The 22,013-nt window shown below is 40.9% G+C and overlaps 1 protein-coding gene across 2 annotated transcripts in view; it reads left to right on the top strand.

The window, feature by feature from the left end:
- The window catches only part of tgfbr3 (transforming growth factor, beta receptor III), a 77,654-nt gene that overhangs the window by 19,100 nt on the left and 36,541 nt on the right, over positions 1-22,013 (top strand). For both annotated transcript variants that reach the window (XM_083940649.1, XM_083940648.1), the window contains exons 3-4: positions 5,715-5,902; positions 21,031-21,168. In XM_083940649.1, coding sequence (XP_083796775.1) covers positions 5,715-5,902; positions 21,031-21,168 — 326 coding nt within the window. The remainder of the gene's footprint in view (positions 1-5,714; positions 5,903-21,030; positions 21,169-22,013) is intronic.

Genomic DNA, 22,013 nt, shown 5'->3' with positions numbered 1-22,013 from the left:
AAGGTGTCTGAGTAAACTGTAGTGGAAAGTGAAAGTGATGATTAGAGTCATTTTTTTCTCTCCCCCCACTTCTCACTCGCAGCTAAAACCACAAACAGCTCTCACACTTTTAGATGAGATTTGTACACCTGTGACATTTGTCAGAAAGTTATCCAAATGATGCATGTTCACCTTCAACAAAGACAATTCTCACTTGTTACAAAAGCAAGTTTAAAATTTGAGGCAGCATCTAGTCCGACATGCAGAGATGTCCCCAGCTTCTGGATAGAGGCCGATAACAAACATCCTTTGATAGAGACCCTATTGGCTAAACAAAGTCTGATTCATTTCTGACTTGCGTTGTTTGCTATCAGAAACACCCCACTGTGCTCTGTTACATCTCCTAATGCACAGTGTGCGTGAACCGCAGAGCACAACAAGCTGTCTGGTTATACCAGGTCAAGCTCAGATTGTTTGAAACATTTCTTTCCCATTTCACAGTTCAGACTTCTCCCTGGTTAAAACTGTGGCACAAATCCCAGCATGCAAAGCTGAAAGGGTAAATTTGAATATGTGACAAGAGTGTGTTGAATCTCCCCAAAGCAATTTCTGAGACTTCAAATTACTAAACTCAAATGTCAGTCATCACTTTGCAAATGTTAGAATAAAAATTCAAGATATTTACAGACATTCATCTACTTTCACATTTTGAAATCATTGTTAAGCCCTTTTAAAAAAATGTTTACAGTAGTTTTACTCACCCATCCAGATCATTGTCTCATTTATATAAATTGTGAATGTGACTTGACATCACAGCTGTTTTCAGAATTAATACCCAAAAAGTGCACAGCAATTACAAGCCACCTCTCTTCTTAATTGATCATTTTCATATAATTGGCTGAGGCTTGGAGATATTAATTTGTAGCCTACCACAATACAGTTGTACTGTAAGTTTACCTTAATAGTATGGTGCGGACGTACCAAGTGGTAAGCAGTAAGCTGCAAAAGGGTCTAGATGGACACAACAGATTTCTTTTTGTTGCACATATCATTATAGGATATAGTTAGTGTTGCACTGTCTGTCTTTGTCTTTTATACAGTGGGTATGGTCATCTCTCTGAAGACTTTCAATATTACTCTTACAGCTGCAGTATCAGCTTTAACATCAGATTTTGGGTTAAGACGGTATTTGTGGTATAGTTTGCAGAGTGTCTGGTAGACCCGGGCTAGACTTGTTTTTCAGGCAGATTGAACAACAGCGTCTCTCAGTCCTCTGCTGTGGGCGTTTGGCCTGGCCAGCTGAAAGGCACTGGTAGCAGCTGGACAGGACATACTCTGTACTCCATCGATGACCAAGGAAACATGGCTGGAATGGAGGGGGGACAGAAGCGGGGGAGAAAGGCAGACAGGCAAGGTGACAGAAGACTCAAAGCTGTGGCTGTCCATGAAGGTTGTAGGCTGATGGTAATAGCATATGTTATGCGATTAGGACTCTTTGTCACTTTGTCTGCTAACAATCATTTTTAAGGTTTATTCTGGATCTTAGAGGTACATAGATTTACTCCAGATTATCATGGTGAAACGACCGTATGTCCTTATAGCTCATGATTTAGTCATTTGCAGGGAAAGATTTGTAAGACTCTTAAGTCTTAATTCCTACTTGTTGCCCCTACAGTCTGCTGTGTTCACTAAAACCCAAAATCCTTAAAGTTGTACTCCGTAAGATCTGAGATAGGTTGTTTCTAGCGGCCTCTGTGGCAGTAAGATGTCACTGCAGGCGAGCCTCCATCTTGTCACGGTCACTACGTGTGTGTTGACAATTGTATTTTTCTTTTTATGCTCTTTTGTGAACTTTATTGAAACACATTCACTTCTCTACTTCTAGTCTGCCCCTATGTGTTCCCCTCTTAAATCCATACACACACACACACACACATACACACATACACACACACACACACACACACACACACACACGTTCCTATTATTATTCTACCCTTAGTACAAGCCTGACTCAGATGATGAAATTTTCTATTACAAGTGAACGCAGCAATGGCCGTTGGTGACGATCTGGGCCGACAGACCAACGGCTGTCAGCAGCGTCACTACCATGGCGGCTTATTTACTTCTAGCCCTCGAATGTCACCACAGACACATATGTTGGAATACTCGGCAAAAGTCAAGTAGAAGTGCTTTCATTAGTGGATCAATCACCACTGTTTTAACTCACTCTTTGATAGATATTAACTCAAAAGGTAAATAAGTGGAAATCTTACGGAATACAACCTTAAGTCTTGGATGGAACATACCGGTAGTTAAAGCTGCTATTATCAATATTTCTGTATTTACCATGAATAAAATAACTATGTGTAATTTGAAAGGGGTTGCTCATCGTAATAAACTTATTATCCTACATATCATATTATGCCATGCTATCTCAGCCGCAATTTTGCAGCGCTCAAACGTCGTTCCAAATTAGTTGGGACAAAATTTGAAAGAGAGACTTAATAAGTAAGAGATATACACCGTAACATTTTCTCTCCGGTGTTCACTGTTTAATAACCCTGGCCCGTTTGTGAGAGAAAGTGACAACAGTAGAGCATACACGTCTCCTTGCAATCCGAAAGGATTGTAGTGGGTCTTCCTGCATTTGAAAAAACCTACGCACGCACACGCATGCACGTACGCACGCACACACACACACACATACACACACACACACACACACACACACACACACACACACACACACACACACACACACACACACACACACACAATTTTTGTCGGAAAAAGGGCATCAGTCAGTGAATGCTAACTTTGCTCTGTATTAGCTGGATGTATAAACAACTGCTAAAACATTAGCTATATCAATTCAAAGGTAGTCAGTGTTCCAGCTTGTTGGAGCAAAGTAATGAACAGACAGACTGACTAATATTACCTCTTTTAGGCTCAGCAGACAATACCATGGAACTTTAAATGCCCTACTTTTTTATCCATGTGGTACCTTTTTTCTCCCACATGCCTGCCTTTTCTGTTGTATTTTTAAGCAATTAAAGAAAATCAGATGATTGCCCAACGTGTATTGTAATCTTTTGGCAGTCTCCCAGAAAGAACTGTGTTTTTCTTTGTTTGTCTGGCAGTTGTTTGTTATTCTCCATGTGTGAGGGGAAAAAGTGAGTTGGAGTGCCCTCAGACGTGTTTGTGGGAGTGAGGCTTGATGACATGGTTAGACTTCGGTCCTCTGGGAGGAAAAGGGAGTGGGGTTAAGCGGGGGGTTGAAATATTGATGCACCACAGGTTTTTGCCATTAAGCCTTGTCCTTTTATGACCATGATTTAATATATGTATTCTCCCAATAAGAGTTTCTAAGATTATCTATCGGGGCTTGGAGTGATTCACAAGCCACAAGAGACGGCACAAAGTCCAGGTTAAGACATCTGTCAAGGGCATGGGATTTGTCTCAAGAGACAAATATGGAAACAATAAAGCCTCTGTTTTTTTCTCACAAAAAGGAGAGGGGAGATATGCCATACATAATCTCTAGCTTTATGCTGATATAACATAGGCTTATTGGACAGCACAGAAAGAGAAAACAATAGCTATGTGTTCTGGGCAAAAATAATTTTTTCCCCCTAGCTGTACCCCGCTGTTGAGGCACCGTGCTTTGGGGGGAGTTGGGGGAGAATTTCACATTGTTATCTAACTGCCTTTCACTTAGACTTTAATGATTTCCAAATGTCCCATCTGATTGCTATTGGCAACCTTTGCGTGTTTAGCATGATGTGTTTGAAATGTGAGTGGGCCTCGGCGGGCACAAGGCTGTGGGGTAAAACATAGGGCTGACCCTGTGAAAAAACCTGGCCACAGACGTTCTCATAGTATACATGACACTAATGGAAACGAGCTGTTTGGTGCCTCACTCAAACCTCAGCGCTGTGTTTAAATGCCACCCTGGCTTCATGTGAGATGGGTGTATAGTTTTGTATGTGCAAGTTACACCGAATGTTTTTAAGTGGCTCATCCAGATGTAAAACGTAAAGGAAGTTTGTATGATGGGAAGATGTCTGGCTGCGGTGAAGCTTGTGAACCACCTGAAAGCTTGTGGCTGAAAAGGAAGTTCCATATCATGCAAGAGCAAATATGGATTTTAAGTGCGATCCTGTAAACATCAGTGAATCTTTGTTTAAGTCAAGTAGCCCAGTCGTTCACAGATCACTGAACTCTCCATTACAGCTGACTGTGCAGTAGACAAAACACTCATGGAGACCCAACAAACTGAGCTTCAGTGTCCGTACACCCTGCTGAGCGCTGCTTTGCTTGATTGACTGGGCTCAGTTACTGTTTTTTTGGTCGTAGCTGCTGTGGTGTCTGTGACTGAAACGAGAGCATCTACCAGAGAGCGAAGAGAGACAGTAAATGTCCATCTCTATCCCTCTTTGCTAGTAATGCACCAATATGGAATTTCATGGCCGCTAAAGATAATGAATTGTTTTGACCAAATCAGATTTGATAACTGTCAACATTTGGCTGAGGAAAATGAGAAGAGGCCAGTCAATTGTTTTAGTTTGACCTGTTTATTTTCCAATCGTCGTTCTCCAAAGTTTTTGAAAACAAGTTTTCATAAAAAAGACATTTTTTTTTACAGACAGGACCCTGACAATACGAGGCAGTCGAAAGTCTGTCACTGAGTGAGTCACTGAATGTAGGTTACACCGCCAGCGTCGGCCGAGTTGGAGTTTCCCATTAGCCGCCTCTCTTTCAAAATGAATCGACGCAACAGTCAGCTGGAAACCTCTTTGCCTCCACGATCACTGACCGATCAGCTGATCCACTTCCTCAGTATGCGGTTAAAAAAAAAAGGCTTATGTCCGACAGACAAACAGAACTTCTGACGTTTGTTGCAATAATTAATAATTAATGCATTGTCTTTCTAGCATGTAAGGAATAATATGAATATCAGTGTGAATCCCAATGAAGACTGAAATCTGAAAAGTGTAAAACCTGACCCTTTAGATTTGGTGCTTTGTTAAGTTTGTGATGTGATTGTTCACTCATATGCCCGGTACAGTGTGACATACAGGGAGTTGGCCAGTGCGAGCTGGATCATTACTGTAGAGCTTGCTTTGTCACATCTCCAAGGAAACCAGCGAAGGCCACCGCTTGTGGAGAGCAGAGTGCACTTAAAGTGAAGTCTGGTTCTCCTCCCAGCTGATTAAAGAAGGTCAAATTCGACCATTCAAGGAAAATAAAAATGGTTGAAATTGCCATAAAAGAATTATAATTGGAATCCCGTGTGTTGATTAGATGTCTCACGTGCTACTCAGCTTATAGGTGGTCAGACTGAGAGACGCTACTTTGTCCAAAGGGAAAAGCTTATTATCTGGACTGATTAAAAGTGAATATACATTGTTGGTACTTTGTTTCACTGTATGTGTAAAAATCAAATGTGAATGTAGTGTTAAATTATCTAGTCCCCAACATCACGCATCAATACGGATGACATTACATATGGTCAATTTCTCAGAAACATAAAAAAATATATATTTTCAAGTTCTGCGTGTTAAAAATAAAACTGTTTTCTGGAGTAAGATCATTATGGCCATGGGGCATTACTGTTTACACTAAGAAAAAGCGCATACAGGATTTACATAATAAGTCAACATCATGTGAGACATGAATCCCTGCATATGCTGAAGCATTTGACTCATACAGTATTCTTTTCTCCACCGCAGGGCCATTGTTTCGCAGCCCATGTGAGCTGCTGCCGGTGGGGATGGGACACCCGGTGCAGGCCACGTTAAAGAGCTTCACCGCCCTCTCAGGCTGTGCAAGCAGGGGCACCACCAGCCTCCCCCAGGAGGTCCACATCATCAACCTGAGAGGACATGTTCCAGAGAGACCAGACAACGTCCCAGCTGAAGTGAGTCAGTCTTAGAGAAAAAGTTCAACTTGAGTTATATTGTCTACCACTATAATTAACTCTGCAATAAAAACAGTTAAGACTTTGAAATCAGTGTAGGCCGAGTTGTATATTGTTTTTTCCACATTACCAATATAGTCCAGTGAGAGATGATCTGCCTGCCACGTCGTCTCATCTTCTGCCCACAAAAAACGGGGGGGAACATCATGATTGACAGCTGTGAATGACTCGCCAACAAACGTCGGGTGTACGGGCGGGACTTTGCCACATGATCACTACATTTGTACAGTGGGAGGCAGTCTTCATATACTGTACAGTCTATGGATAGGCCTGATAAAGAGTGCAAGATCTGCTGCACTTTCCACTGCCCTCGATTACTCGATTACTATTTTTAACCCGTGAAACTGATAACGGCTGCCAGTCCTTTCCCTTTCCTTAGAGGAAACGTCCCGGTCACACTAAAGTGGCACAGAGAGCACTAGAGGCTTGTTGACTTAGTATTATTGTAAGGATAGTCTTGCGTAGAGACATCTCCACAGTGTCTTATCAGTACTGGAGAATGGTCTGGCCATTATCATTCTGGGATAGGGTAAAAACATTCTGGCTTGTTTGTATAACTTGGGCGGCGCCAAGCCCAGGATGCGGCAATGGTTGCACTGCAAAATAGATAATGGAGATGGAGAAAAGGAGGAGTATACCAGCTGAAATACACGGCCAATGGCGGGCATATACCCACAGTCTACATCCGGTGAGTCAGATTCTTGTAGGGCTAGTCGGCTCAACTTAGCTCAACTACTGATAAGCTATTGGCTAACTCGCTTGCAAGGTGGAACTATGCTAAAGTTTGTTTCAAGGTTTTTTCTATCTTCTCTGTAAAGCACCGTTGCCTCCCCCTGGCATTTTTAATTTCAGGATTATACATCATATCTTTCTATAAGGAGTTAGAGAAGAGGGAAAAAAACTCAGAGATGGCAAGCATGCTGACTATTCATTTATTAACTTAATGGCACAGTTGCTAACGGGATGATAGGTTTGCATTGTTTACTCCCTAGGCACATTTTCACTGTGGAACAGTCTAAAAAGATGCTTCTTTTGCGGAGTAGTTAATACTCTGACTGATGAATATGGAATTAAGTGCGTAACAACACAGCTAATAAGCTATGATTGCCTCCTCTGTGTTTGACTCTGCGGTTCTCTATTACCACAAAGGTAAGCACTACTAAGACAGCTTGCTAATTGTCAAAAGGGAAAAATTGTGTGTCAAAATTCATCAAAGTTGAACTTGACATGAATAATATGGGTAAATATACTTCACCCTGCAGGCAAATTCATTGATTTTGCTCAAAAACGTTTGCTGTTTTGAATGATGGTGTTATTGAGCTTTCACACATCAAAAATGTCTGTTGGATTTTACTTTTGAGGTCATTGTTATTGAATGCTTCACTAAGTACAGTAAAAGAAACCTGTTTCAAACCCCACGATTTATATTTTTATTTTCTCTTCACCAAAACAGCAAGGCAAATTCCGTGTTGGTGAAAACCTACTTGGCAATAAATCTGATTCTGGTGATCCAATTGGCTAACCCTACCTAACCCTTAACTTTCTAGAGAGTGAAAACAAGACCCTGATTAGTCAGTCATTTAAATGTCTGTAGAGTTGTATTTTCCAACCACTTATTTGTTTTGAGCAGACCTCTTTAGTGCACTCATTCAAACTGTCAGCACATATCGTGATAAGTGCTCTAGAAGTTGATGTCGAAATTGAAACCCCTCCCTGTCTTCAGGTGTTGTAAAGCATGTCTCACGGCAGGACTCCTTAAAGTTAGCCATAGTTTAAAGATGAATCATGGGCCCACAGCCTTTTAAAAACGCTGAATCTGGATTTTAAACTGTCCCACGTTCCCATCCCCCAAAGTCACGGCAGTGTGAAAAGCAGCATGTGTAGACTTGCCATTGCAATTTTGCTGCTGATGTAGGCTCAAACATTGCCAAGGCCAGATATACAGAAATGCAGTATGTGTGATTATGCCACGTCAGCAGGTAAATACAGAAATTATTTCAGTGGTTGTGCTTGTTCTGAAACCTGAATCAATGAACTTAAGTGATAGATTTCTGTGATCACAACAATGAAAAGGATTTGTCTGTTGTTGTGATCTGTCATGTTTACTCCACACAATGTAATGGAGGAGTCAAAGTGGTACCAGAACTTATTTTACAATTGAGTCATGACAGATGTTTTTGATTATGATCTTGTTGAGTGCGAAGTCCATACAGTGAGGGTTTTTTATATAAATGACAAACTTGTTCCAACAAGGACACCTCAGAATGTCAAACAATCTTAACCATATTTTTGCTGCTGTTGAAACTGTCACAACCCTTGAGGCTGGCTGTCCAAATCTTATTTTCACTTGCTCTCAAGAGACTCTTCTGCTGGTAGCGATAGACCGAATAATGGCTCTAGAATACAGTCAACCGACCAGGTCTGGTGGTAAAAACGGACTTTTGTGTGCTTTTGTTCATTTTGTCCATATTTGTTTTAGTCCCCTACAGATTTTATTTAGTAGGAATATTTTAACGTAATTGTATATGTGTGCTTGAGTGAAATTAAATAAACCTGGACATTGGCCACCTGAAATCTTAATTTTAGTCTTTTGGCTCTTTGCCTGCGTTTAAAATGGCCTCATTTACTTAACATTATTTGTTTTCTTACTTATAGAATAATCAGCCCTGCAAATGTCCAGTCACAGCAAAACTGTAACAGATAGTAGAGTAAAAGCTTTAGTTTGAAGGTCTGCGAAATCCATCTCTTCACGTTAATTTATCCAGCTGTTGGTAACCCATCACCTCAATGGTCAAGTGAGGAGTTCTGCGGAGGAGGCAGAAATCCAGTCTGTTCCCTTGCCTACAGCCTTGGCTGTAGAAGGTCACTCCAGCCATGGCTGAGATTAGGTGGCCCAGCAGAAGCTCTTTCGTGAGTGGAGGTTTCTGCTTGTGATCAGATAAGACCCCCACTCCCACTCCGGTCTTTGATTGCATCTCCATCTGGGTCATGGACACAGATTGGCCTCTTTGGACACCAGCCTCTTCCTAAGTGCTTAGCCTTGGTGAGACTGTGTTGGAGGGCACACAGTGCGTCAGACTGTGGACTGAGTGACACAGTCTGCTCATATATCTGCTGATCCCTGATATGTGATCTTTTGTGACACAGGAGGTGGTGAAAGTCCAGCATAAAAAAGGAGTTGCAATTTAAAATGAAGGCCATCTAAAAATGTTTAACATCCATGGCTACATTCGGACAAGGATGCTTTCACCTACGAGACTGTGAAATAAGGCAGCAGCTATCGATTGTTTTAGTAATCAACTACTCCAGCTACTATTATTCCATCTATTAATCGGACAAGTAATAATTTAGCTTTATTAAATTCAATTCAATTCAATTTTATTTATAGTGCCAAATCATAACAAAAGTTATCTCAGGACACTTTACAGAGTAGGTAAAGACTATGACTTATTTATGATTTACATAGACTCAACAATTCCCCCGTAGAGTACAGTGACAACGAAAACCTTCCCTTTAACAGGCAGGAACGTGGGACAGACCCAGCTCTGTGGAGGACGAACATCTGTCTGCCCCGGTTGGGGAGGAAGAAAAGGAGAGAGAAAAGACACACAGATGGACAGAGAGAGACAAAGACAGACACACAGACAGAGACAGACCCATCAGAGATGCAAGCAACCACAAAGTAACAGTGACTATAGTGATTGCTAAAGCAATGTGAATATGACTTACAAGTTATGGCAGTTAATACAGCAGAACAGCAAGACACATGCACAGCCAGAGTGACAGAACATGGCAATGATAATAATTATGATAGCAATAGTAAGTAAACGGAAGATAAAATAGGACAGGTTTCTGAAAATGAAATGAAATTTAAGTGCCGTATTACATTTTGTGTTTTAAACATCGGCAGTGAGGCGGAGCCATTGGAAAAATCAGCAACATATGACTGTCCCTATAATACACATGATATATTAATGTTAGCTTGTGTGAGGTCGCTCCGTGGACTGGATGTGTAGACTGGATGCTTTTTGCTGAGATGCTGAAGCATTGACGTCCTGCTGTTGGTCAGCTAGTTGGGGTTTACCGTACAAACTATACAGTATATATTTATATATATATATATATTTTTTTTTATTATTTTAAATAATTCCAAACTTTAGCAAGATTAATTTTCTCTAGTTTATCTATTCTCTTTGCCCCTCACTATTTTCTCTCACTTCCTCCACTTACTAATCCAAGCCAACATCAGCATTACAGCAAGTACCCGCAGCGTAAGCCCGTATTGCAACAGTAATAACCTCAATGTGCTGTATATTTACATTAAATCATTTAAAATAATTGAACGAAGCTTTGGAGAAAATAATTTGTATCAAGGATTTTTAGTAATAGAGTTACTCAAGGAATCTTTCAGTCCTCCGGTGAAAAAGGGCCACAGTGCTCTTCATGATTTATCCTTGATCAATGCGAATCGAAAGCATGGCACCATTTCTCATTTCTAAAGCAAATTGGAAGTAAGGAGGTTTATCTCTCTGGAACCTTTCTTGAACTTGCCATGAATTTTTTTTACATTATATTATATTATTATAATATTACACTGAAAATGAGTTTTGAATAACAAACAGTAGCACCTTTAGGCCTAAAGGTCTGAAAAGTTTATAGCATGGTCCCTTGGTTGGAAAAAAGTCTGTTTGGATTCACAAGCATCACAGTGGATTCCAACAGCATCCCAGTTTCATGGCAAAGTAAAACGCTCCCATAAACTTCTCAAACCACTCTTGCAGCATAACTTACTTCTCCTCTGTCCATCCGTATGCTCAGTTTGTGCCAATCAGTCATATTTTTGTAAAAATATGGCTATGTATACAGATATTTGTTGCCAGCCTGTTGAAGATTTTTTGGGAAGGTGGGCCTAGGATGATAAACAATAACCTCTTTGGTGAATACAATGCATTCAAAGCTGAGTATTGAATTTGTGTTAGCCCCTGAGACCTTCAAAGGGCATCTTCTTAAAGGGATGGATAGGGATAGACATTTTTGGATATACGCGTTTATTTGCGGTTGTTGTCAAGAGTCAGATACGAAGATCGACCCTCATGTCTGCTAGAACAAAGACTTGAATTATAAGGAAACAGATTCCATGGCTCTGTCCAAAGAGAACAGCACCTGCACTGTAAAAGTGTAGTGTAGAGACACAAGAGTGGTATGGATCCAAAAAGCAAAAAGGATATTTCCCCGAATGTTAAACTACTCTTCTCATTTGTGTGTTTAGTTATTTGTAGCATCCAAATTGAGTTCCCTCTCAGTAATGGGTCTCTTCCCATGTTTGCTTTTGCATATGTATTGCTTATTTTGAAAGTCAGCAGAGAGGTGCCCTGTCAATCTGTGATTACCGGTATGTAGATTTTCTCAGAGCGCTCCTCCTCTGGTGTCTGGGCCACACACCTGAATGTATTTGGATGTTTTGAACCACGGTCTGCCCTACAAGAGGTGCCTGTGGCTGAGCTTTGGCTGTGCTGGACTGGCCGTCTGAGTTGAGAACACGATGTCTCCCATTGACTCCTTAAGAGGTATCTGCAAAAGTCAGGTAGGGGAATAAATTTGCTATTGCATGTGGTTTGTATGGACTAATGCGGCCCATGGGGATCACACGGTCTATTTCAGATAGTTTACACACACACACACACACACACACACACACACACACACACACACACACACACACACACACACACACACACACACAAAGGCACACAAATATCCTGCAGCTACGATGTGTGAGGCCTACTTCACATCTCTTTCACATCCATGTGTGAAAGTCGTGGATTGCAGTTTGTCCATATTTTCAGTGAAAATGTGACAGCAATGAATTGTTTCCTGTCTGCACCAGTGAACCCATTCAGTATGGGTATTAACTAAGGGGTATGAACTGTTATCCACAGAAAGAAATGCACAGCTGGACCTGACTCAGAATACACACTTTGGCTCCGGGCCAATCTACACACCAAAGCTGAGTTATTAAGTGCAACAGAACACCTCAGTAGTGACTGTGCATAGTGCTTCGTCTGAGATATGCTCACATTCAGAGGGCTTGCAGTCACTGTAGAAAAACACACCAGAATAAGAACATATGCTAGTCATTCGTCCAAGTAGCCTAAAGCTTGAAATACCCACAATAATATTTTGTATAGTATTCAAGTGATGAACAAGCCATGTGCTCAAATCTGCTGAGGTGAAAGAATTGAGCATTTGCTTGATTTACACAAGTTTAAATGGAGTCGTTTAAGTAAAAGTCATGAATATGTCACATTTTCTTTTATTGTTCTGGACGCTTTCTTTATAAAAGTGCAGTCTTTAGAACCACCTGTATTTAATACAGGTGCTTAGACTGACAAGTAACAGCTGCCAGGCTCTTGTATCTGCATGAAATAACAAATTTGGAAATTCAGCCTACTTTCCTTATAGAAACCAAATTACTTCAAGTCAAGTACTGCTTCGCAACAACTGTGCTCAAATACAGCATTTGATTGCCTGGTTACTGTTCATGATGTCCACCAGTGAGCAAGTGGTTGAGTCTTATTAAACCATAGCAGTAGGAAAACAAATAATGTTCATGTTTTTAAACGAATTGTACATCAACTTCTTGCAAAACCCTTACAATATACTCCCTGTCATGTAAATTTAACCAAAGTCTCAACTCACACTTATTCTACCTAAATAGTCTTTCTATTGCTGTTCATTTAGATTAAGGGATGGTACATGTGTAATTAGAAGTTTAAATGAGACTGCATTTGTCAGAGGTCATTGTTTACATTGGAATGACAGCTCTGAAATATCTCAAAAATTACCTCACAGCAAGAGGGTTCCTGGTTCGAATCCCGGCAGGGGCCCTTCTGTGTGGAGTTTGCATGTTCTCCCTGTGTCTGCGTGGGTTTTCTCCGGCTTCTCCGGCTTCCTCCCACAGTCCGAAGACATGCATGGGTTAGGTTAAGTGATGCCTCTAAATTGCCCGTAGGTGTGAATGTGAGTGTGAATGGTTGTCCGTCTCTGTTTGTCTCTGTCAGCTGTCTGCTGACAGACCAACCACTGTCAGCCGCGTCACTAACATGGCGGCTTATTTACATCTAGCCCGGGAAAGTCGCCACTGACACTCAGATTGGAATATTCGGCAAAAAGGCAAGTAGAAGTTCTTTCATTAGTGGGTCATATGATTAATCACCATTGTTTTAACTCACTCTTTGATGGATAATAACTTAAAAGACAATTAAATAGATGAAATCTATGGAGTACAACTTTAAGTATGCAGTACCTCATTAAATCGTCTAGCGCTATTTGGTTAAGGAGACGTAGTGTTTCCAGAAGAGTTTTTCTTGACTAGTCAGTGTTGCATCAATTGTTCAGTGAAAAATTAAACAACTTGTCAGACTTTTTTATTATAATTATCCTGAAATGACACCCATCCAAGACAGTTCGCACTGAGCATTGCCAGACCGCTATTAGGGCGATTTGTGAGCTGACGTTATTTGGTTAGTTTGCGGTTTGAAACCAACAGTTTTGTATTTTTTTTAAACCCTTTTTTTTTTTTTATCATACTCTGGATTTTTACTCAATGTTTCTTTAAGACAGTGGGCTAATAAAATGACCACTACTGACACTGGCTCGCCTTGACAATATATATTTCTATTTCAAAAGTGTTATTCACATTTGTCTGAAAAAAAGAATGATGATTTCCTCAGCGCCAGTAGTTTGATCAGAGTAACAGAAGCCCATTTTCTCTCTTACACTCCTGTGGGCCTCTTAAAGAAAGAGAGCCCAGGATGAGAGCCAGCATCCTGGAATAGGACTAGTAAAGTGTAAGGCTGGCAAGTCCCAGTAAAGCCTGTAGTGCCAGGTTGGGGCTTTGTGTGTCCATGAGTAGTGATTTCCTTAAATATTGGTAGAACCATTTTCACGTTTCCTCCAAATGACATAATATTGTATGAAAAAGATCTAATCCTGCAGAGTAAAAGAACAAATGAGAGTTACAGTCAGAGGGAGCTGTGCTGTAGACTAGACTTGCTGCTCAAATTTCATCCAGGCTTTAAACCCCTTGGGACTTTGAGGAAAAATATATTTTTTGTCAGTTGACTATTGACCTGAAGGTGTTGGTGTTTTGCCACTTAAGCTCTACCAAAACAATGACCTCATCCTGAAGTGTTCTGTTCTGTTCCCCCAGTTTTGGTTGAACAGTGTAGGTATCAAGTTTAAACATTTATCCATATGTTCCTTCTGTCACATGTTAAAGTGGCCTTTTGCACCCTACTAACAAACCATGTGTTGATGCAGAGTTGGGCACTATGGTGGCCCCCTAGTCCCCCTGTTACAGCAAAAAAAGGCAACTCAAAACAAGAGGCCTTTCTGGGGATGCAGTCTTGTGATAGGGTAAAAAATAAACACTGGGCCGGTGATATCTCAAATCTGTCATCTTTCTCTAATCAGTTTACCAAAAGCAAACATCAAACACAGCAACTGGATCTGAATCAGGGTGAGGCAGAGCAGATGATTGTTTTATCAGCTGGAATTTGCAGATATCTTTGACTGTATGAGTGACTAGCTGGAGGAGCTCACCGAGCACAAACAGCTGGCGAGAGCACACTCTCAGATAAGAGTAGAGCTCACACACAACAGACACACAACTGCACACACAAAGCCAACAATGTTTAATCTCTTAGCTTTCCGTCCTCTTGTTTAGAGGGGTAGGACTCGGGCACTGGATGGTCAGGTGCAGATAAAACGTCAACTGTAGATGCTGCATCATGTGAACGTTGGGGACCGGAAGATTAATTTGAAATGCAGCTCAGCTCTGTGTATCGAGTTTTTCTAGACATTAATCTAATAAACATTGTGTTTTTAAATTTTAGTCAAAGTCTGACTGAAATTTAAAAAACAAAACAAAAACTTTAATCTAATCAGTGTTATCTTGGTCTATCCTCCTGACCCCGTGCCCCCGCCTTATTGCTGTGTTATTCAGCATGTCCTGCCATTCTGCCATATCACTCAAAGATTGCTATCCAGAGGTCCCGTCTCACTTTGACGTCTTTCAAGGCTGTTTTCTTGCAGTTCGACGTTGATGTGAGTGCAGACTGATTACCATCACTGTTCAGGGAAAGGCTCCAGGTAGCATCCCCATCGTGCTCAAATATGTGGGTGGCACTGATAAGAGCGGTCAACAGATTTTGGTCCGGCTTCCCTTCCCTCTGTACACCCTCAGTGATCCAGAAAGAACCAAGATCCAGACAAGCAAAACACACACACACACACACACACACACACGCACGCACACACACACACACACACACACACACACACACACACACACACACACACACACACACACACACACACACACACACACACACACACACACACACACACACACACACATCAGATAAAACAGTATGATTGGTCCCAGGCAGTGTGCCTTTCTCCTTTTGGAGCCATGACTTTTCAGCTCTTAGCCAGCCCTCTTTGTTTTCAACTTTTGCAGTGTATCATTCTGGTTTACTGTTGTTTTTGGTGATAATCTTGGATATGTATTTTCACCCGTGTTGTTTCCTGTTTACAATATGCAAACATGTAATTGTTATTCAGACATTTCAGTACAGGTGTTTACTGTCTACTGCTGGCTAGCTAAGCTTGCAAAGTTGTAGTCTTCTTGCAGCATGGCGTGAGGTGAAGGAACTGGCTGCTTTTGGGCTCATTTTCTGTAACCAGTGTAGCCTAAAAGTATGGTGGTATTAACAGGTAAGGTAGCCGAGTAGCGGCTGGCTGGACTTGTTGGCTAATATTAGCCAGCTGATCCCATTATGCTTTCTTCTTACTCTGCTTACTGAAACTGAGCCGGACAAAGTTGTCACCCATCTGGAATTAGCAATGTGCTTTCCTACACTGTGTGTGAATGAAGCGTTATGTAATTAAATTTTACTCTTTTAGTGGCTGGCTTTTTTGCTAGCTGTTAAAATTGACGGTGTGGTAATGCATTGGCTCATGTGATCAATCAATCATCAACGTACACTTAGGTCTGGACAAATAACCTTACAAACTTCCTCTCTTGTGCTGGGACAGTACCTAGCAGCAGTAAGTAGGAGCTAAATATCCCTCAAAACGGTGTTCTAAGATAAGCTACGATAGTTTGTAGTTCTTGCAGTGAGGACATAATAAAAAGCTTCAACTGTGCTGTGAGAACTATGAAAAAGTTCTTCCAGTCTAAAAAAATACCTTACAGTTTGTCTGTTTCATGTCATGGAAATGCGTTTTTCTCTCTTTGATTATTATTTCCCTGGGAGGGAGAGTATGTTCCTAGATTAGTCCTAATTTCTTTGCTAATTAAAGGATGTTTGGGGTTTTCTCTGAATCAACCGGGATCATCAGGCGCTTAATCAGCTCCGTCAATAAAGGAAACTGCAAGGACATGGAGTCACACTGATACTGAGCTGTGACTGCAGAGTGTCTGCGGTTACACTGTCAGGCAAAAATATTGTTAAAGTATCACATTACAATGTTGATGCACAGTGTTTATGAAGCACACTTGAAACTCTGTGTGATTTTGTTGGCTTGAAAGGTCATGATTTGCACTCACATGCTCAAGACGGGACAAACAAATCAAACATTACAATTGCAGTGTCACAGGCATCAATATGTTCTAACTCTAACCATGTGGCTTTGTTAGACAATAAACCCTTTTGTTTGATTCAACATTTGGGTTTTCCATCCAGTTGGCGCTGTGTTTGTTGGCGAAGCTGATTTAGAGCTGAAGCTGTATTGTTTCTTTTTAACATTTCCATTGTTTACACATGCTACCATCACTGATGGTATGCTCTGTGACGGACCTTGCTTATCCTGCTACAGCTGTCGTCCCTTGTGTGGAGTGTAATTTCAGTAACGTGATAGGTCTAGACAAGCTTCCATCTGTGGCTGCTGGCAAAATTGCCCCAAAGCTGTAATGGACACTGGACCCCCAAATCCCTTTGCCAGCCTCCTGATCATCAATCAGGTGTGGCCTCTTGTTCCCGGCAGACCCCCTCCTCAGGGTCCCATCAAGGTAGCCGTAAGGGGGACAACTCAGCGCCACCTGAGACACCCATTAGAGGCACTTTGATTCCTGGTGTTTCTGCACCTCCTCTCTCCACACCCTGGCTGTGTGACAAGGGTCTGTTGCTATGCGCACCAGTCTTACCCAACCTCATGACAGCAGCTCCGTGGGCAGAGATGCAAACCAGCTGCTGTTGAGTCCTTATCATTGCTTGCATTGTGCAACTCAGCTCTGGTCAGAACTGATATATCTTCACATTGTGATTGTTTACTTGCTAAACCTTGAATAATAGCAGGTAATTACCACAGTTTTCTCTTCTTTGCCGTTAGTGCCTCTTGGTACTTCCTCTCCCCAGCGCTCTGTTTGTGCCTATGTTTTCAGGTGACTCATGTCTTCTGGAAATGTTTCTGTCTGGGTTTCTTTTACAACTCTCCCTCACTCACATTCTCCCTTTGCCTCTCTCTTCCATCACAAAGCCAGGGCCTCAAAGCCAAGCCAGGTATGATCATATCTTGGTTGTTGTTATTCTCAGAGGAGCGACGCACACGCTTTTTCCAGAGTCTGGACTAAGGGGAGCAGCAAATATGCCAAAAAAACAGAGCAGTGAGTCTCTGATCTGTTTGTTTGGATCACCATTCAGTTTGCCTCATAGATAACTGTTTCATACATTTCTTCCACTTTCTTTTCACGGAGAGACTTGAATGATTTGTGCAGCACTTTCATGGACCACATCACTAAACACAGCTCTCCTCCAGGGTTTGCATCTGTGGAGGACTGATAATTAGGCTTTGATGCCTCATGTTCACTCTGTCTATGCTGTCGGTGTCTCTTGTTAAATGCAGCTTCACAGTGACAAGTCTTTGAACGCTGAGTATCTGCCAGAAGATAAAAATCACACATCACTGGATAGTATAGATTTCTTCTAAGGGAGACAGGAGTCTAGCATGCTGGCAAGGAGAAGCATAAAGGCTGTGCATGTGAGAGCGATACAGAGCAATATTTCTCATATCTTGCCTACTGTCAAGATAATTGCAATTTTTCTGACCAGAATTTGAATGTTGATTATTGTCTATGAATTGCATACCTGTACTGTGTTTGTGCTCTGCAAAGCACTGAACAAACACTTGGGCTTGTTTAGTTTAAAAGTTAATTATTGACCTTGAAGTAGCAGTTGACAAAAAAATCTCAATCTTAATTTAGTAGCCATTTTGGAGCTTTCGATCATATCATATCATATTATCTTTATCAGCAGATGTAGTTTGCCCCTTTGTCATGTAGTTATAGATATGCAAAATTAGGGAACAAAGGTTTATTTCCCTTATTTGCTTTCTTTCTGAGAGTCTGATGATTTATATGAAGAGCAAGCAACCAATTACCTTCGCTGAACAGAAAGTCTGGTAAGAGGGGAAACAGCCAGCCTGGCTCTGTCCAAAGGTGACAAAATCCACCTACCAACACCTCTAAAGCTCACCAAAGCCATTTCTGCATATGAACCACGGACTAAGTCAGGAGAATCAGGTCCAAACACAGTCTGGAGTTTCCTTTCTCACATGTAGCACACAACAGGAGATTGTCTGTGTCAGACATGCTCTCACTACACTACAGCAGTGTAATTTGGTCATAAACGAGCTGAGTCTCTTGCAATTTGTGTGTGAATTTGTATATCGATCTTTAATTAAATTAATAAAATTAATTTGTTTAAATCACCCTTCCCTGAGAGGTTCATTGTCTTCCAGTTTGGGCAAATGAATAGAAAACGTCATCAACATGCCCCCCGAATACTCGACACAATGACCTGCTCTATACGGTTTGCACTGTGCATGTGTGAAGGGGGCTTAATTAACATAGATCTTGTTATAGCTCTACATTATGTGTTTGTTTGGGGGAATGACATCCTCTATGTATTCCTTGGCCCAGCCAGTCACTCCAGGGCTTTCTGCACATTGCTTTACAACCCCACTGTGACGACAAAATAGGTAGATTAAAGATATGTTTTTTTTCCGAGCATAATCAAAAACTAACCTTCTGAATGTATATGTGATGGCCCATAATGATACTGTTTACAGCTCTGCACTGTAGCTGCTAGAGCCAATGGCAGCTTCACAGCCTAACAGGATGAGCTGCTTTATAGCACCACGCCCTGGAGGCAAGTGATTTTAAGGTAGAAGCTCAAAAATCGATACAATGTGTTTAAAAAATTTCACTGGAAGATACAGAATACTTTTCACTATCTACCAGCTTTCAGTAATTTACACTAATAAGCTAGCTTTTTAGTAAATCACTTCACATTCAACTCCTTAATGAGCCAGCTTGGTCATCATCTAGATTGATTATCTAGGGAAAGACTCACCAATCTGTTGCTTTTTTTTGCGCAGTATGATTAAAGTTCAATCATTATTCAGTCATCATAATATTAGAGATTGGAGTGGAGTCACTTTCTTTTATGTAAATAGTACAGACACAGGCATGCAGAGAACATATTAAAACAGGATTTTCATCAGTCAACGTCAGGAGTGAAAAATATTTTACTACAGCTATTTGCTGGTTACAGTAGTCAGCAAAATCAACCCTTACCAAATGATTGCCAAACAACACACCACTTGTTAGGATATTGTTATTAATTTGTGAAAATCATACGGATTCAATCGTCTGGTTCAGAACCCATAACAGATATTTTAATAAATTGTTTACCCCTTTACAAATCAGTCTAAAAGAGTTGATTATTTATTTCTGTTTTGAAGTGACTGATATAAAGAGTGCAGCTGAAATGCATTCCATCAGAAAAATAGTAATGGTTTCCATTAACAACATAGATCTTCACTTTGATAATATACACAGCACAACCACATCCAAACTAATTATTGGCATGAGGGTTCTCTACAGTTTTTCATGGTTCAAATACTCCTCTAATATTAAACTGTCAACATATTTTTACAATCACGGTTCATCATGATTACAGCTCGTTTGTTCCATTATCAGCTTCAATGGAAGCTCAAAGGCTGTATTTGATGAAAAAGAGTGAAGGGCCAGTATATTTTGCGAGCTGTGGCTGATTACTGTAGGGTTCCCTTTATCATATAACATGAATCCTTGTGGGTTGAATTAGTGATTTACAGGCGTTTAGTGCTGACACACAGAATGGGGCTAATATGATTAGTCTGGGAATACAGAGGGGAGGCGGTTTAAAGAAGAGTGTCAGACATAGCACCATTCAGAGTATCACTTCTCATCAAAGCTTTGATGGAAGCTGAGAATTTTTAACAACTCTGGTGTATTGGCAATTTTACCAAGTAAGTAGTACTATTTTAAAGTAGTGCTTATTTGTAAAGTTGACGATGGCAAGCCAGACCCTTGGCTGAGATAAGTTTGAGTTCAGTGCACACTCAGGCCATGAACCACCTAATTATATTTGGTCCGGACAAGTCTAACACTGGAAACAAGAAAACAACAGTTTAGGTCCCAAAGCAACACGTTTGTTTTCCCCTTCTCACTACCAGACTGTGAAAATCTATTTTAATAGCAGTCTGAGAACTAAAGGCATAGTTGCATGCTGTAGAGATGCTAACAGCGACCCACCACTTACTATTTTTTTTCCTCCGTTAACAAAGACTCCACTGTGTGAAAGTTCAGGTCCCGCTGAGGCTACATATCAGAGCTAAGCAAGTGCCTTTTAGGGAGAGCAAAGCATGCTGTCTTTGTGAGTTTATCAGCAGAGTGAGTACATAAACAACCACAAAGTCTGATAAAGAAGAACAATCTACAACATTATAGCACTGCAATTACAGGATAGTAACTGTATCGCCTGATATTTATGGTTCATTTTCAGTAAACATGAGAACATCAAAGCTATGACATTTGTAGGGTAGCTGTGTGAAATTGGATCATCCAATGTACTATGAATATCGCTGTCAGTGCCCTCTTTCTCACTATACTGATGCGTTTTTTTTACCAGTGTGTTGTACCTTCATGTGACTTCACTCCCGTTCTTTTACCTTACCAGGTTGAGCTACATCTGAAGCCAATCCAGTCTTTGCTGCACCACCAGAAGCCACTGGTCCTGGTACTCAACTCCCCCCAACCACTGATCTGGAATATCAAGACAGAGAACCTCGCCCTGGGCATTAAACGAACCTTTCATGTGAGTCCACCATCACTAAAAGCCTTTAAATCCTACTTCCTAAAACTGTGTATTCATTTCCTCACAGGCTCAACCGTACTCCCATTTCAGTAGCCTTCTTCTCTGACTAAAATATTAAAAGATATTTTACAAATTTGCAGTGGCCTTTCCACGCTCTACAAGAGGTCTCCCATGTTAACGGTGCATGCACGCATTGTGGCGAGGTAATAATCTCTGTATACAGAATGTTTCATCAGTGCATACATACTTAGTTACAGCAAATGTGCAGATTCATTTTTAGCATTTTCTTTTATTTGATTGTAAGATCATTGTGAAAGTAGTTTTAGATTAGTACACATAAGAAGTACAGTTTTTACTATCATTATTACTATTATTTTTTTTTTTACCAAACTCAGTGTCACCCCCTCATATCATGGTGTAAAATGTATTTATCTAAAAAGATGTCATGTGTTTTGTCAGCTTTATTGACACTCTACAACCACAGGGCCGTATCCCCACCGCCGCCCTCCCTCCCTTCTGTTAACAGTCCCGTTGATAGCTTGGCAGCTGTTCAAATCAGGCAGGGCGTATCTGTAGACCACGAAAACCCTAACAACGGGGAATGTGTAGTCACAAACACTAAACCGCTAAAGCTCTGCTGAGCAAAGAGCTGATCTCTCACCGTGTGAAATTTGCTGAAATCCTGAATTATATTGCCAATTTGAATGTAAATAATGATTATAATATTAGTTGGTGTCCACTCTGAGGGGAAACTGTTCCAGATGTGTAACATCAGCAAGACATCATTCAAAAAAAGAAGGCATCTTCGGTTAAATTAAAACTATGTAACTATGTAACAGCAGCCA

This window comes from Echiichthys vipera (genome assembly GCF_963691815.1).
Source record: "Echiichthys vipera genome assembly, chromosome: 3".
Classification (NCBI taxonomy): Eukaryota; Metazoa; Chordata; class Actinopteri; order Perciformes; family Trachinidae; genus Echiichthys; species Echiichthys vipera.
Note: the sequence above shows the minus strand (reverse complement) of the source record. Positions and strands in the feature narration are given on the sequence as shown.